The 18,262-nt window shown below is 34.0% G+C and overlaps 1 protein-coding gene and 1 non-coding gene across 14 annotated transcripts in view; both read right to left on the reverse strand.

Moving 5' to 3' along the window:
* DNM3 (dynamin 3) overlaps nucleotides 1-18,262 on the reverse strand; it is a 576,940-nt gene that overhangs the window by 36,069 nt on the left and 522,609 nt on the right. For all 13 annotated transcript variants that reach the window (XM_031012314.3, XM_055377773.2, XM_063710835.1 and 10 more), the window contains one exon: nucleotides 3,051-3,215. In XM_031012314.3, the coding sequence (XP_030868174.1) occupies nucleotides 3,051-3,215 (165 nt within the window). The remainder of the gene's footprint in view (nucleotides 1-3,050; nucleotides 3,216-18,262) is intronic.
* LOC115932156 (U6 spliceosomal RNA) lies at nucleotides 15,518-15,624 on the reverse strand. The gene has a single exon (XR_004068479.1). It is a non-coding gene; the product is annotated as a U6 spliceosomal RNA (small nuclear RNA).

The raw sequence follows: 18,262 nt of genomic DNA on the forward strand, positions 1-18,262 counted from the left end.
AAAGACCGTCTGTCATAAACTTGCTATTTCTTTGTGCTGCTGTTACCTGGTATGTTTAAGTAATGAAACAGCTGCTGCATTTCAATAGACAAAGGCTTACAGTATGTCTGAGGCAAGGCATTTATTGCTAGGCTTTAAACTTCTTAAACAATTCCATATGGAGACTTGAGTGGCAGAACACTTAATGTAAACTTTCAAAGGAAACTGCCCACCAAATTCTGAACTTTATGAACGTTGGCTGAAACATATTCTTTTTCAGAAGGCCGAAACATATTCTTTTTCATTCCCATTTCAAAGAGGAAAGGCCAGAACGCCGCTTTTGATAGACCAGGAAGAAATAGAGGACCGTGTTTTAGGCATTTATTGATTCTGGAGGAACAATTAGCTTTTTGATCCAAACTCATTTAAAGATGCAGCAGGGTTAAGTGAATAGAATTTAGAATTAGGAGTCAAAAGACTAGTTTTCTCGTTGTGATTTTATTATTAGTTCTTTCATTTGAAGATCTCTTCACTTTGAATCAAGTTAAAAAATCAATACATCTAGATGGCACAGTGCTGGTTGTTCACTGTTTCAGTTTCCTTGGACTCAACAGGTCACGTGGAATGAACAAAATAGGCTTGGGCATTCTGTACAATAAGATGCCACGAGAATATGACTACATTAATAAAAGATATATATTTTTCATATATAGAATTATACATATATAATTTTAAAATATATGTATTATAGATAAAACTATACCTTTTTATATATGTTTAAAAAGCACATAAAATAATACCCAAGAAAAGCAGTAATTCTAGATATGTAAAACTAACTTCTGGTAGATACAAAAAGTTAAATTTCAAACAAAGCCACAATTTCATAAGAATTCAGCACTACATGATACTTTCACCTTCTCCACATTCCTATTAGTTTTTACTTCAAGATTTGACCTTGGAGATCAGATCTTAATTGAAGTCTCCTTTCTCACGACTCTTACGTGAGGTCTCTCTCAAGACAACTATCAGAACTTAACCTCCGAGGATAATATCCTGTAGGTGGAGGTTTAGCCATTTCATTAAAACAAGAAAACACACCAGTGAAGAGTGAGGGAAACTACCCCTGCATTTCTTTCTTTCTTTCTTTCTTTCTTTCTTTCTTTCTTTCTTTCTGTGTGTGTGTGCACGCATGTGTGTGCATGTGTGTATGTTTTTCTTGAGAAGGTGAAAGTAGGATAGATTTGCAATAGGGGTTTTTTGTTTTTTGTTTTTTTCCTTTTAGCTAATTTGTGTCAAGCTACTCCTCACAGCTATAGGCAGGAAGTGCTATTTCCTGTGCTGATGATTTAATATAGTGCAGAGCAAAGCAGCGTTTGAACTGATGGCAGCACTAATGACTCTCGGTGAAACAGTGAAAAGATAAATGATCCTTAATCAGGAAAATGTTTAAATAAGCAAGTGCCTGGATATACCACAGCAAAACAACCTGAATTCATTTAAGTAAATGAAGAAGGTAATTTTAAAAATACACAGACTATTTGTTTAGTACTTTATATTTTTCTAAATGGCTTATAGCCACTTTTATTATAATCTCTGATGGCTCTGTGAGGTACCTCACTGTAGTTTTAGAAGAGACTGACTTCAACTCAATGGGGCGAAATGATTTGCTTTAGGTTACACAGAAAGCCATTGGTCAAAAGAATACAATTCATAGTTTCCACATTTCTAATTTATTGCTTACCTGTTGCTGATTCTTCAAAGCATCCAGCTAACCTTGTTTGAATACATATGTGTATGAAAATAGTGTTAGTTAAAAATAAGATTGTTCACATGAGTGCTTGGGGTTGCTTACAGTCAAGGAATGCAGAGATCATGGACAATGAACGGACTGTCATATTTAGAAATAAAATTTTGAAATTAACCATGAAATATGAACAAGGGCTATTTACAGTTCTTAAATAGGCAGCCATATTGATTTCTTACAATTATATTTTTCACAGTACTTTCATTTGTACCATCTTCTGGAACAAATCCCTAAGTCAGATACACTTACTACAATTAGTATTTTACATATGGAGGAAACAGACACATGAAAGAGACTCACCTTAGGTCAACAGAGTCTGTAGCAGAACCAGATTTAGAACCCAGATTTCTCCTAAATTCTACTTTGGGGCTCTTTTTACTACTTTGCCACCTAATTTTAATTTCTTACAAGTAATGCTCATAATTTATCATTGGATTAAATAAAAAGATGTCCTTAGAAGATAACTAGGAATAAAATTATTGGTGTCTCACTTGTCAAGATTCAGAAAAGTCCTATAAAACACCTCATTATAACCTATCTTATCTAAAAGACTATTTCTCAAATAACTTGTGGTATTATTTGTACTGTAAAAAGTTAACTACCAAAAGAACTAAATCAAACATAATTTAAGTATCATACTCTGACTACTATAAATAACCTTGAAAAGGTTATTTAGACCCATTGATGGCTAGTCAAGCAGGATTTTCAGATTTGAGGTTATAGCATCCTTACCTTAGAAAAATAAAATTCACTGAGTTTTTAATCTGAGGGGATAAAGCAAGAAGCCCTTTCCCAGGTTAAAATAGCATTCCATAGATTTTAGAAGCTGAAAATAATCATATTAACATATTTTATATATGTGTGTGCACATGCATGCACACGCATGGGCATAGGAACAAATATATCCTTTGCCTTTAGTCTCAAAGTCTAGGAGCCAGGGCATCTGGTTTCTTTGCTGGTTTTGCAATTAATTTACATGATGCCCAGGATTATGGTGTTTTTGTTTTGCTTTATTGTGAGCAAACTCACACTCTTCTAGAAGACAGCCAATGGGGAATACCTCAGTCCTATAGCTAGAAGTTTTAAGTTTTCTTCCCTAAGTTCTCTTTCATTGGTCAGTCACATATCACGTCTAATGGAAAATGATGAACCTGGGTAATATTATTTGAACTATCCAGAAAATACACAAAGAAGCTGAAGATAATATGTGCAACTTCCACACTCAGATGGGTTAGAAGTTTAATGGAGGTAGTTTATAATCACTTACGTTATTGATCATAAGGTGCATTATTGTTTTTGGAATTAGATCTCGGATACATTTGTTGATAATGGACATGTAGGAGTCTACGAGGTTGCGAATGGTCTCCACTTGCCTCTCCAATTGTGGGTCCATGGAAAAGTTTTCTGCTTGGCCATTCTCATCATTTTCAGCCTAAAAGAAGAGAAACAAACCATGGATTATCTCATATTCACTCAGAAGAAAATAAAATGTCAGACATTATCAGATTATCAACTTCTGATTAGCATAGTTCTAGTTTATATCAGTAGATGGTAACATTTTTATCTTATGCATCCACTGGTTCTGAAAGGAGATGGGGGAACCTGCAGTTATTACTCAATTTTTAGCCTGCCACATTCTAGGGAAAGCAAGTATTCTAATTCTGAACGAAGGTTGAGATGAATAACAAAATAAACAGTGTACCTAACAACATACCTCCAGAGAACAATCTAATCGTAAGCCATTTGCAAGCTGGCCAAAGAATTGAATCCAAACATATGATGCAAATGTAAACCTCTGAGAGGAGTCTCCAGGGATTCTATAGATTAGAAATAACCTTGGTATTGTTCTGGCACTTCTAGGTCTGCTCTGGGATGGATCAGCATTTGGATCCTCCCACATTCAAAGCTAAATTTTGTAGGGCTGGCCTGAAGCCAAAATAAGAGATATAGAAGATAATTTATTCTTCCATGCACTTGCTGGAATTTGTTACGTAAATTCATGCTTCTGTCATCACTACTAAAGACTGGCTCCATTGTGAAAAACTTACAATTATTACTTCCAACTTGTTATTCTTTGAATAAAACAGAACACATCTATACACAAAGAATTTATTTGTGCAACATGAGAAAAGCATCTGTTTCCTATACTATGAGACTTGAGTTAATTAATGTTGGCTTATCCACCAGAGGCTGAGCTGGAATGGCTTCTTCATCATTAAGGGCTGACCTATTGGCTTGGCATTGAAATCAATTTAGAACAAATGGTCTCCATTTCAAGTCAGCTTGAACCATCTAAGCCCCAGAACATGACACAGGTATTATTGTTAGTGGTCTGGCTACTTTCTAGCATTTGGAAAGATTTAATTATGAATGTAAAATGGGGAAATAATTTATTGCTTCCATGTAGACACGAAGTGCTTTTCTTTGGAAATGTACATACTTTGATCTGCCAGGTTTTCAATCATCCAATCAGTTCTAGGCATAGCACTGTGCTAAATAGCTTTACTGGATATTAAATGATAAGCCTTTCCTTTGAATCAATATGCTTGTGTGAAAAGCATATTGATGGGCCACAAAATCAACAATAATGATAGAATTGGTTCTAATCATTTATATAGGCTTCTGTCACTCAGAAATGTCTATTGTTCTAAAAAACACATTAAAATAATGCATGCTCAACTCATTTCCCAGTCCTGAGAGCATGACCTCATGATTTGGGACAACTGTATGAGGACATTTCTGAGGCTCCAGTGCATTTAGGGCCTCCAGGAAAGCCTACTTGTAAGAGAAAGCACAGACCAGAGAAATTCCAAGTTGAGGAGTTAGGAGCTACTACAACTTGATGATAATGAGGATGATAAAGTGATTATGAAATATATATATATATATATATGAGATATATATCAATGAGAGCAGATGATGACCTACAGCTTTCTGAAGAAAACATCTTCTATATAAAGAAATATAAGCCTCCATTAGGAATACAACACAATTCCATTTGTCTCTCTGATCTAAAACATTCTTGGATTTTAGATTTTGCCATTGTGTTTAGCAGTACCACGTAATGGCATTTCAGCATAAACCTACTACCACTTCCCAGGAACATTTATTGAGCAAATATTGTATTCCAGGTACTGTGCTATGTACTTTATATAGATCTGTAGCACAACCTTAGGACAGGGGTATCATCGTTATTGTCAACCCATATAAGAATATATTCAAGCTCTGAGAACTGAAATTTGTTCAATAAATGTTAGATAAATATTATTTTAAGTCAATTTTTTCCTTAGGTATTAAGAAACCAGAACATAAAGAGAGTTTCTAGAAAAATTCCTTAAAGTACTGGTAGTTATAAAAAATAAATAATTGAGCTAAAGGAGAAAAGCAGAATAAATAACTTGTTAAATTCACCTCTAGGAATATGAAACACCAGGAAAATTATATTAGCATCCACAATTTCATATAGAAACACTAAATTTCCCCATTTTACAGCTTTCTTAACATGTAGCCATGCTTCACTTTTTTGCATATCAAAATAAGCAAAAGACACTGACTTTCACTTTTTGAAACCAGATGCAATTAGAAAACAAAGTGTCAGAGTGAATAGAGAACTCTGGTTTAATTCTTAGCATTAAAAAAAATTTAGAGGCTTTAGTAAATAATCAGTAAAACAATTTGAAATTCTTCTTAGCTTTTGGAAATACTTGCAGACATGTAGTGACATGCAAATCTTAACTATTCTGATAATACAGTGGACATGATGGGGAGTCACAGAGTTCAGTATGCAAATTTGATTTATTTCCTCAGTTTAGAAAAAAAGAAGCAGTAAACTGCCCCTTCTACCATTGTCTAAGATGAATGGGAAAAATGAGTATAAATGGAATTTTTCTTTTACGTGAGTAATTGCAGAGAGCAACACTTCCTTTTCTCTAACCCCAGTTCTAACCAAATTCTCCATTGTGCTCTTTTCTGTATGTATATTGTGTATGACTATATTTTTTCTTTGTTTAAATTATAGGATTGCAATAAGGTTCTTTGCAGTTGAAGCACTGAAATGACAGCTGTTTATCATTATCCTCATCAAGGGAATGTAAAATAAAAATAGTAATTTGTCTCTGATCTTTGAGGCAAAAAAGAATGGTCTGCAAACATTTAACCTTTTATGTGCAGGTTCAATGATGCTGTTTAAAAAACGTGAATAATATTGTAGAAACCAGCTTGTTTCTAAAAAATACAATAGACAGTCCTTCCTACTGCAGTTTTTAAAAATAGCTATTGAGAAATCTAATTTAACCAATAAAAACACCAGCATTGTAAATGTGAAGTCATTTATAAAAATTACCATAACTTACTTTCTCTGAAATTATTTGCATGGTATTTAAGAAACAGGCTGTTATATAAAGTTTTAAGTTATTTAAAACATATTTTTATCACTACTATTATTATTTTTGTTTTTAGAGACAGAGTCTTGCCCTTCATCCAGGCTGAAGTGCAGTGGCGTGATTATAGCTCACTGCAGTCTCGAACCCCTGAACTCAAGGGATCATCCCATATAGCTGTAACTACATGCCACACCCAGCTAATTTTGCCTTTTTTTTTTTTTTTTTTTTTACAGATGGGGTTTTGTTATGTTTCCCAGGCTCATCTCAAATTCCTGGCTTTAAGCGATGGTCCCGCCTCAGCCTCCCAAGTAGCTGAAAATTTTAATTTAAAAGCTTTCTTTTAAAGGTTTACTACTTTAACAGGTGAGGGAATGAAAGTGTTGAATCAGAAATAATTCTCACCATACCTTGGGGCGTCTATTATAGAAGCACTGGGCTTGACTGGAATGTCTTTCAGGTGTTTTGTTTTTGTCTTTTCCCTTTCCTTAAATCTCTTATTTAATCATGTCATAGACTTATTTGAAGACTTTTTCTTAGTAAATCAGGTCATCACGATGAAAACACTGTTACCATGGTAACGTACCTGTGAATTTTTCCAGCCCTACATTATCAAGAATGGTTTCACTGAAAACCTCTCTCCACTGCCAATCATTCACTTCTAATTTGATGAGGCTGGAAGGGTATGGGTTAAGATAGTGTTGATGCTCACCCCACCACCAACAGTGATCTACAAATACTGTGAGACAAAACATGTGTTTCCAAAAGCTACCAGGATGACCAAATATAGTCCTATGAGAAATGCCTTACAGACATAAAACAATTGTGCTATTGATCATGATGAAGGCTGTTTTTGACTCAGAGCGATTCCTCTGCTGCTGTTAATTCTGTAACACCATCATCATAATGTTTACATACTCAAATAATGAAATACTATAATCACAAGAAAAACCCCCGTGGTTTCATTTATAAGAAGATAACACCTAAAGATTAGGGGGAAAATGACACAAGAGTAATTTATATTTTAGGAATTCTACTTCCATCACCTAAAAACTTGTAACTGTAAAGAAATTTTAAATTATTTTATCCTTTATACTATTTGTTTAACAGGCACTTTTAAAGCTCATTCAGTTTAGAATCAGGGTATTAAGGGATTATAAGGTCTATGCAATAAAGAACTAGGTCTGTTTACAAAGATTGAAAGATGGACAAAGGTATGAAACAAAAATCACAGATATTGTAAAGCAAAATCTGTCAATTGTTTTGTTCTTCAAAATCATTTACATGGATGAGTACAGATGCACTATATCAAAGTTAATAAAGTCCTAGAGAAAGCAGGGGCAATAAAATTCAAATAATATGAAAGTAGCATGGGCCGTCATAATAAACTACATAGCAAAATAATAGCATAGGTATGCAGTTGATCTTATTTACCTTTTCTTCACATTATGAGGAAGAAAATCTTTCAAAGTTCAACGTAAATACAGTTACACTTGCTTTACATATGAAAACTTCTTAGTAAAAAACAAAATAATACAAAGCATTAAAGCAACCAAAAAAACCACACACAACTGTAAAATTCTGTGAGTAGAATCATTTCTTTCTGGAGTACAGAAGAAAAACGAAGCCGTTAAAAAAGCAGCTATAATCAGGGGTTTTAAGCTTCCCCGATGTTCACTGAATACTGTAGTTGATAAAGCTGTCACCTACATCCAACTACAGAACTCCCGAAAGGCCTGAAGATAACTTTTTCAACTATTCCTACACATGAATTACTGAGTGCACCTTCTCAGACATTCCCAGGGCCCAAGAGCCTTAGTAGATGATCAAGATTAAAAAAAGACCTGAAGGCTGTTTCAGGAAATTTAAGTTAATTTTTGTTGAAAGGAAAGATGAAAACAAAATCAGAAGAAATTTGCTAGGTTGAGCTGTTGCAAATTTCTTGTTTCCAATATTCAAAGATAGAACATTATGTGATAATAGCACCAGACCACAGCTGAGTCATCATACAGACAACACGTACATGTCCCAAAGTTGGGGAGCTACTTCCAAAGTTGCCAAAACCAGAACTTCTTCTGTCACTGTAAATGCTCATACCCAACTAAAAAATAAATTAAAATTTAAAGGAGCTCATCTCAATTTAGGCAAACCTTTAGTTTACAGAAAAATAACTTTGTGAAGATGATAAAAATATACTGAGAGTTCTATAACTACTGATATTCAGAAGAAGATTGCTTAGACAAAGATCTATATTCTTGGAGTAATAATCATTGGGTCTGGAGTTTTTTTTCTTTTGTTACTTCTCTCTCTCATTCTTCTGAAATTGAATGTGTGTGTATGTTGCCTGTTTGACAATCTGGAGGATGTAAAGTACAAAAAAACAAAACTATCTTTGCTTTACCCTAATTCTGGTATTTACCTTGGCTATCAGATTTGTCTACATTTTATAAAGTGGCAAAAACAAAGAGAGTCAAGATTGCTTAAAGATCAACAACTATGGCTGCATTTATAATAAAAATAAAAACTATTCTAAGGCAAATTTTATAGAAGGATGCAATTATTATTTGAAACAATTCTGTATTATTTTAAATTTTGTAGTGTATCAGATTGTCCTGAGTGCTTTATTAATAAGATTTGTAAGTATTATGTGAGGTGTAAGAGATAAAGCTGATGTTGGTTTTTAAAAGCTTTTTTCCTTAGACTATTTTAAAAGTAGTTTAGGAGAAGAAATCAGATTGCAACTGCTAGTAAACATTAATGAGTTTATAAGTCTAAATGACTTTTATGACTGGGATCAAGATGTTTCTTTACAAAGCAATAAGGTGACAGGAGACTAAAGATGCGAATTTTGCTAAGAAAGCATTATTACTGCATGTATTTACATTTTCCCTCAAATATCTTTTTTTAACCATGGCTTCAAAATTTCTACAAATACTATTGTTAGTGAGTACTATGTTTTTTCCTCTGCCAATTGTTTATGTCTATTTAATCCATATAAACACTTTTAGAATAGATATAATGCTTTCTGAATTAAAGGTGTTTTAGTTAAATGAAATATTTGATAAAATGGCTTTTCTTAAAAATTCTCATCACTGGGCATGGTGGCTTATGCCTGTAATCCTAACACTTTGGGAAGCCAAGGTGGGTAGATCACTTGAGCTCATGAATTTGAGACCAGCCTGGGCAACATGATGAAACCTGGTCTCTACAAAAAATTTAAAAATTAGCCAGGCATACTGGTGCATGCCCGTAGTTCCAGATACTCAGGAGGCAGAGGTAGGAGGATCACTTGAGCCTGGGAGGCAGAAGTTGGAGTGAGCCGAGATCACACCACTGCACTTCAGCCTGGGTGACAAAGCAAGACTCTCTTTCCAAAAAAAAAAAAAATTAATTACAAGATTTCATACTACATTGGGGGCCAAATGAATCAAAAATGATATGGTAACATTATCTATCTAATTAAATATAATTTCTAGCAATATTCTTTAATCACTTATAAACTACCTGGCAATAAACATAAAATAGAAAGGGCATGACACATAGTTTTAGAGGGTTCATAAATGAATGCATATGGCTTAAGGTAGCATATAAGATAGCTTCACATAACATCAAGGTGGTATGTTTGATTAAGATAAAAGATGAATTAAAAATAAATGAAATAACTCTGGATGGTAAATCTTGCTGTTTTAATAGAATTCTTGTCAAATTTAATTATATTTTTCATATTATTGTGAATACCATATTCTACCATCTGTAGGAGAATTACCATATCACAGAAGCTATAAGAAAAACTGGATCATACACCTATTTGCAGCATTCATCAAATATAAGTTTGTAGGGACATGGATGAAATTGGAAATCATCATTCTCAGTAAACTATCGCAAGAACAAAAAACCAAACACCGCATATTCTCATTCATAGGTGGGAATTGAACAATGAGATCACATGGACACAGGAAGGGGAACATCACACTCTGGGGACTGTTGTGGGGTGGGGGGAGGGGGGAGGGATAGCATTGGGAGATATACCTAATGCTAGATGACGAGTTAGTGGGTGCAGCACACCAGCATGGCACATGTATACGTATGTAACTAACCTGCACAATGTACACATGTACCCTAAAACTTAAAGTATAATAATAAAAAATAAATAAATAAATAAGAAGTAAAAAAAAAATAAAAAAATAAAAAAATAAAAATAAAAAAAAATAAAAATATCTGCCTGACTTAGAGAGAATACCCTGAATGCTCAATCCACTTTGGCTTGAGGGAAATGTGGAATAGTGATTAACAGTATGAACTACGGAATTAGATGACCTGTATTATATCTTGGCTCTGTCACTAATAAGCTTTGTGACTTTAGTGAGGTTAGTTAAGAAGTTACTCAACCTCTCTAAGCCTTAATTTCTGTGCTTATAAGTGGAGGTAATATATGCACATTATACATTTTATAGGACAGGGCAGGTGTGATATCACCAAGTGAGAATAATGCAGAAAAGGCACTTACCACAGTGTCAGACATATAGTAGTGCTCAAAAAAAGTGAGCCATTTTTATTTGAGATAAATGATGTAAATGACATAAGCTACATCTGAGTTTACAGTATTTATATATACGAGCTTGAATTAAAAAAAGAATTCAGAAGGTTCCTTGCAGACAGACTCTCCTTCTTTAAGCGTGTTTTCTAAATCAGAGAAATAAATCAGGCTACAATCTTACTAATGAACATTTGTGGGTTTATTACACCAAATGTGTCAGATTCTTTGCTACCTATCTGAATATGAGAACAATGACAATCTTCAGAAGCCCTTTCAGTTGTCAGCCCTGACATTTTGCAACTGGGAGAAAAGGAAAATGTATTTAAGTCAAAGCTATTCCAAAATAGCAGGTATTTAAGGAGCACCAATTCACTGCAAGAATTCAAGAGAATTCTGCTAGACATGCTAGAAAAAGAATAGAGCATTAATGAATGAGAAAGTGGGCTGAAAGTGGTGGCTTTTGAGAATTATTCCAAAGACTTTGTGATTCAGTAGTGTGTCAAACCCACAGATACAAACACTTCTATTCGTTCCGAAATTACCAGGCTGTAAAGAAAGATATATAGATTTGCTGGTCAAAAGAGAAAAATAATAGCTTTCTCTGAAATGTTCTTAGGAAGGCAGACAAAGAAAATAATTAACAGTTATCAGTTTTCAAATGCCTTCACATATACTATCTCAGTAGATCCTCACAAAAATCTTGTGAGACAGAAGTACAGGGAGAAATAAATGATATGGTATGGAGTTAGACCAGTTGCTTCTACCACTTACTAACTCTGGAGTCTTGGGCAGGTTAATTAATCTCTGTGTGCTTCAGTTTTCTCTCAAATAGAGTAATACTACTACCTAAAATCTTCAAAGGGTTGTTGTATGGATTAAATAAATTAGTAGTGTAGAAATTCAGAAGAGTACCTGGCACAAAATAATCACTCAACAAATGTCGGCTGTTATCCTCTCTTTTGTAGAAAGAAGAAATTAAAGAAAAGGTAAGGGCTATGCCTGAGATCATAAAGATAGTAAGATCAAAATAGAACTCTGGTCTAATTTTCTTTGTGCACATTTCATCTTCTTTATATACCATCTCACTGCTTTTGCTTATTAGCAATACCAAAATAAAACTTAGTACTAAAAGGGAAATATAGTAGAAAATGGCAAATTATTTAAAATGAGAACTTTTTCTTACTCTTTCAACAGGTGATGATACAGTGTTTTGGTGTCCCAAAGAAATAAAATCCAGCACTGTCCAATTGAAATATAATGCAAGCCACATTTCTAGTAGCCATATCTTAAAAAGTAACAATAAAGTGTTGAAATTTACCTTAATACTGCCTTTTTTAAACAAATAGGTCCAAAATATTATTATTTTGACAGGCATTATGAGTTGTGTCCCCCACAAAATTCATGTTGAATCCCTAACCAGCAGTACCACAGAATGTGACTATATTGAGAGATGGGGTTTTAAAAGAAGTAATTAAGTTAAAATGGTTTCATTAGGGTGGGCCCTAATCCAATATAACTGATATTCTTATAACAAGAGGCAATATGGACATGGGCACACACAGAGGGAAGATCATGTGATGACATGAGTCAAGAAGAGAGGCCTCAGAAGAAACCAACCTGACGACACCTGGATCTCAGACTTCTACCTTCTAGAATTGTGAAAAATACATTTATCTTGCTTAACCCACCTAGTCTATGATAATTTGTTATAGCATCTCTAGCAAACTAATACAATATGTAATCAATTAATCAAAATAAAATGTATTAATAAGATATTTTGCATTCTTTTATTGTAGAAAGTATTGGAAATCTAATGTATATGTTACACTTACAGTACGTCACAACTGGAACTAGCCACATTTCTTTCTCTTGCCAAATAGTACTGGCTGGAACTTCCAGTACTATGTTAAATAAGAGTAGAGAAAGTGGACATCATTGTCTTGTTCTAGTTCTTAGAGAAGAAGCTTCCAGATTTTCCTTGTTTAGTATGATGTTAGCTGTGGTTTTGTCATATAAGCCCTTCATTGTGTTGAGTTATTGAGAGTTTTTATCATGAAGTGATGTTGAATTTTGTAAAAATTTTTATCTGTATCTATTGAGATGATTATATTGTTTCTGTCCTTCATTCTGTTGATGTGATATGCCACATTTATTGATTTGTATATGTTGAACCATCCTTGCATCCTTGAGATAAATCCCACTTGATTATGGTGTATAATCTTTTTGATATGCTGTAGTATTCAGTTTGCTAGTATTTTGTCAAGAGTTTTTGCATCTGTGTTCATCAGGGATATTGGCCTGTAGTTTTCTTTTTTTTCTTGCATCCTTCTCTGGTTTTGGTATTAGTGTAATGCTGGCCTCATGGAATGAGTTTGAAAAAATTCCCTTCCATTTTCTGAAATACTTTGAGAAGAATTGGTGTTAATTTTTCTTTTAAGGTTTGGTAGAATTCAGCAGCAAAGCCATTTGGTCCTGGGCTTTTCTTTGTTGGGAGACTTTAATTACTGACTCAGTTTCGTTACTGAATTGTTGTTCTGTTCAAGTTTTCCATTTCTTCCTGGTTCAATCTTGGTAGCTTGTATGTGCCCAGGAATGTGTCCATTTCTTCTAGGTTTTCCATTTTTTGGTATATAATTCTTCATAATAGTCTCCAATAATCCTTTGTATTTCTGAAGTATCAGTTGTAATATTTCTTTTTTGTGGTATCAGTTGTAATGTTTCATTTTTTCATTATGGATTTTATTTATTTGGGTCTTTTTGTCTTAGTTTAGCTAATGGTTTGTCAATTCTGTTTATCTTTTCAGAAAACCAATTTTTTGTTCCCTTGATCTTTTGTATTGTTGTTTTAATCTCTATTTCTGCGCTGATCTTTATTATTTCTTTCCTTCTAATTTTGGGTTTGGCTTATTCTTGCTTTTCTAATTCCCTGAAGTGCATCATTAAGTTGTTTATTTGAAATCTTTCTACTTTTCTGGTGTTGGTGTTTGTTGCTATAAACTTTCTTCTTACTACTGCTTTTGCTGTATTGCATAGGATTTGATATATTATGTTTATATTTTCATTTGTTTCAAGAAATTTTTTAATGTACTTCTTAATTTCTTAATTTACCCTTTGGTTGTTTTGGAGCATGTTGTTTAATTTACATGTAATTGTTCAGTTTCCAAAGTTCCACTTTATTTTGATTTCTAGTTTTATTCCATTGTGATAAGAAAATATATTTCATATGATTTTGATTTTTAAAAATTTGTTGAGACTTGTTTTGTGGCCTAACATATGATCTATCCGGGGGCATGTTCCATGTGCTAATGAGAAGAGCACATATTCTGTAGCTATTGCATAGAATGTTCTGTAAATGTCTGTTAGGGTCATTTGATTTATAGTACAGTTTGAATCCAATGTATCTTTGTTGATTTTATGCCTAGGTGATCTATGCAATGCTGAGAGTGGGGTATTGTAGGACGCAAATATGTCCCTCTTCACATGGCAGCAGCAAGAAGAATGAGAACCAAGCAAAGGGGGATGCCCCTTATAAAACCATCAGATCTTGTAAGAATTTACTCATTCTCATGAGAATAGCATGGGGGAAACCACCCCCATAATTCAATTACCTTCTACCAGGTCCCTCCCAAGACATATGGGAATTATAAGAACTATAATTCAAGATGAGATTTGGGTGGGGACACAGTGAAACCATAGCAGTACTCCTGCTCATTTTGGGTTTCTGTTTGTATGGAATATATATTTTCATTCCTTCACTTTCAGTCTATAAGTATCTTCATAGGTAAAGTGAGTTTATTGTAGGTGGCATATAGTTTGGTCTTGATTTTTAACCATTCAGCCAGTTGTTTATATCTTTTAATTTGGGAATTTAATCTACTCATATTCAAGGTTATTATTGCTAGGAGAGGACTTAATCTTGTCATCTTTTTTGTCTTCTCATTGTTTTGTATATCCTTTGTTTCTGTTTTTCCTCTCTCATTATTTATCTTTGCAGTTTGGTGGTGTTCTGACATGATAAGATTAAATTCCTTTCCCTTAATCATTTGTGTATCTGCTCTATGAGTGAGTTTCACACTTTTGCATGTTTTTAGGATGGTAGAATTATCATCCTTTTGCTTCCATGTGTAGGACTTCTTTAATAATTTTTGTAATGCTGGTCTAGTGGTGATGAATTTCCTCGGTTTTTGTTTGTCTGGGAAAGACATTATTTCCCCTTCATTTCTGAAGTATAGATTTTGTAGGTATAGTATTCTTGGCTAACATCTTTTTTTTTTCTTTCAGTGCTTTGAATTTATCATCCCATTCTTTCCTAGCCTATAAGGTGTCTGCTGAGAAATCTAATGTTAGCTTAATGGGGATTCCCTTATCTGTGACTTAACACTTTTCTCTTGCTATTGTTGGAATTCTTTGTCTTTGACTTTTGTTACTTTGACTATAATGTGATTTGGAGAGGACCTTTTTGAACTTAATATATTTGGGGTTTTGAGTTTCCTGGATCTAGATATCTATATTTCTATCAAGACATGCAAAGTTTTCAGCCTTTCCTGAAATTCTCATACTGTGAATATTTGCTCAGTGGTGTCCCAATAGGTCCTGTAGGCGTTCTTAATTCTTTTTTATTTTATTTTTCTTTTTTTCTGACTGGGTTATTTCAAAATAGTCACCTTCAAGTTTAAAAATTCTTTCTTTTGGTTGATCTGGTCTATTGCTGAATCTCTCAATTGTATTTTTTATTTCAATCATTGAATTCGTCAGCTCCAAGATTTCTGTTTAGTTCTTTTTTATAATATGTATCTCTTTATTAAATTTCTCATTCAGAAAAATACAAAATGCTTCCTGAATTTGCATGTCATTCTTGTGCAGGGGCTGTGTTAATCTTTTCTATATCTTTCCAATTTTAGTATATGTGCTACTAAAGTGAGCACCCATGAATGATTTTCTAACTTGTAGGTTTTCCAGACATTCAGCTAGGTTCTGATATTAACTTACTGGCCATTTGATTGCTCATGAATATTCTAATCACAGAGACAAGACTCTTCTTCCTGAAATCAGATAATAATCAACATTTCACTGAAAAGTTTTTTGGAGGGCTAATACTAAATTTATGAATTAAATTGATATTGGGGAAAGCCTCTGGAGTTTTCTTTGTATTTGGTTGTTTTTTTTTGTTTTTCAAAATCAAGGAATACTTTAGCATGTTTATTTATTCATTTTTTACTTTTTTTAGAAAAAGGGCCTCGCTCTGTTGCCCAGGCTGCAGTCATGTAGTGTGATCATAGCTCACTTGAACTTCTGGGATCAACTAATCCTCCTACCGCAACTTCCCAAGTAGCAGGGTTACAGGTGAATGACACCATGCCCAGCTAATTAAAAAAATGTTTTAAGAAACAAGGTCTTGTGATGTTGCCCAGGCTGGTCTCAAACTCCTGTCCTCAAGCAATCCTCCTGCTTAAGCCTCTGAACTAGCTGAGATTACAGGCATTAGCCACTTTATCTGGCACTAGCATGTCTGAATGTATATCTATTGAAGGTTGATGTTACCTGGATTATAATCCAGTTTTTAAAGCCATTACTCTTAAGACAAATCCTGTATCTTTAAAGATTATGACTTCTCACGTACAGTGTTTGGTTATTTTTTACTCTTCTCTTTGCGCTCATCTACAGGATGTGCAACTCACAGATTTGCTTGCTATGTAGTCTTCAGGTATAAACAGGCAAAACACAGAACAGGCTTTACATAACTGTCTAAAGTATTGTTTTCTCACCTTGGGGTTTATGGATGTATTTCTGGGGATAAGAAATTTTTAAATGACAATTTAAACATTTTTTGCCTCATTTTATTATAATCTTTAAAAATGCAACGACATCAATGTCTACATTATTTTCATTTCATGCATGAATATTTCAGTTGGTGTTTCTAAAAGATAAAAATTCCTTTTCAAAACTCATAACCACAGTGCCATTATCACATCAAAAATATTTAACAAGAATTTCTTAACATCAATGACTACTTTAAAAATATTTTTATTTGAGAAATTTTAAATATATGTAAAAGTAGATAGAATAGAAAGAATAGTACAAATTAATCTCTTGTTACTCAACTTCAACAATTCACCACATGGCCAACCTTGTTCCGTCTATACTTCTCAACTATTTTAAGGCAAACTCAGACATCACATAATTTTATCTGTAAATATTTCAGTGTATAATCCTAAAAGATAAGAACACTTAGAAAACATAAACACAATACTATTTTTATTATCTAAAACATTAATAATTTTTTAACATTATTATATATTTAGTGTTCATATTACACTTCCCCAGTTGTCTTTAAAGAATGTTTTTAAGGTTATGTGTTTGAGTTTGAATCGAAATAAGTCCACATACTGTGTGTATTAGTTCATTCTTGTGTTGTTATAAAGAAATACCTGAGACTCAGTAATTTATAAAGCAAAGAGGTTTAATTGGCTCAGGACTCTGCAGGCTGTACAGAAAGCATGATACTAGCATCTGCCTGGCTTCTGGGGAGGCTTCAAGAAACTTACAATCATGGTGGAAGGTGAAGGGGGAACAAGCACTTCACATGGCCAGAGCAGTAGCAAGAGAGGGAGCAGGGAGGTGCCACATACTTTTAAATGACCAGATTTTATAAGAACTCACTCACTGTCACTAGGACAGTACCAAGGGGAGATGATGCTGAAACATTCATGAGAAATCCATCCCCATGATCCAGTCACCACCCACCAGGCCCCACCTCCTACCTTGGGGATTACAATTGACATGCGATTTGGTGGGGATACAGATCCAAACCATGTCACTGTGATTGGTAGATATTTCTCTTATGTCTATTTTAATCTTCAGACTTCTCCATCTCTCTATTTCTTGCTCTTGCAATTTGTTATTAAAAATTTTTTTTGTCCTATAGATTCCGTCCAATCCCCCAGTGTGGATTTGGCTGATTGCATCCCCTGCATATCATTTAATGTGCTCTTCCACTCCTTGTATTTCCTATAATTTGGTATTTAGATCTGGAGGCTCAATAATTACTCCTTAACTGCCTCTTTTTGAGTTAGAAAAAGGCATCTACTTCAAAACTGACATGCAGACTAGATACTAATGTTGTACAGCAGAAAATGACCCCCTTATATACAGTGTAAACATAAGTTTCTGTTGTTCTTGTAGAGTCTATCTTGGTCTAAACCAGTTTATTGAAGCACAGATAATTATTACAACTAACCCAGGCTATATATTAAACATTTAATATATGATGAGACATGCACTAGGTTTCTTCGGAGATTAAAGGGAAAGTCACAGCACAGTTTGCGCACCTAAGAAGTTTACCCTGTATTTGGGGAGGAGCCCATTAACAGGCCAAAAACAATGTGTCATAAAGATAGCATGTAATATGAACTAAGTGGTATGGTATAGCTTCTAAGTGTAATTAGCCTTTCAAGAGAGAAGAGTTTTCTAGAGGTTTCAGGAGCCGGGCAAGGCTATGGAAAGAAAGTGAGTGAGACTTGGCCTGGTTGTACTGGGGCATGCAGACCTTTAGAAGGCATCTAG

Source organism: Gorilla gorilla, chromosome 1 (genome assembly GCF_029281585.2).
Source record: "Gorilla gorilla gorilla isolate KB3781 chromosome 1, NHGRI_mGorGor1-v2.1_pri, whole genome shotgun sequence".
Lineage (NCBI taxonomy): Eukaryota > Metazoa > Chordata > Mammalia > Primates > Hominidae > Gorilla > Gorilla gorilla.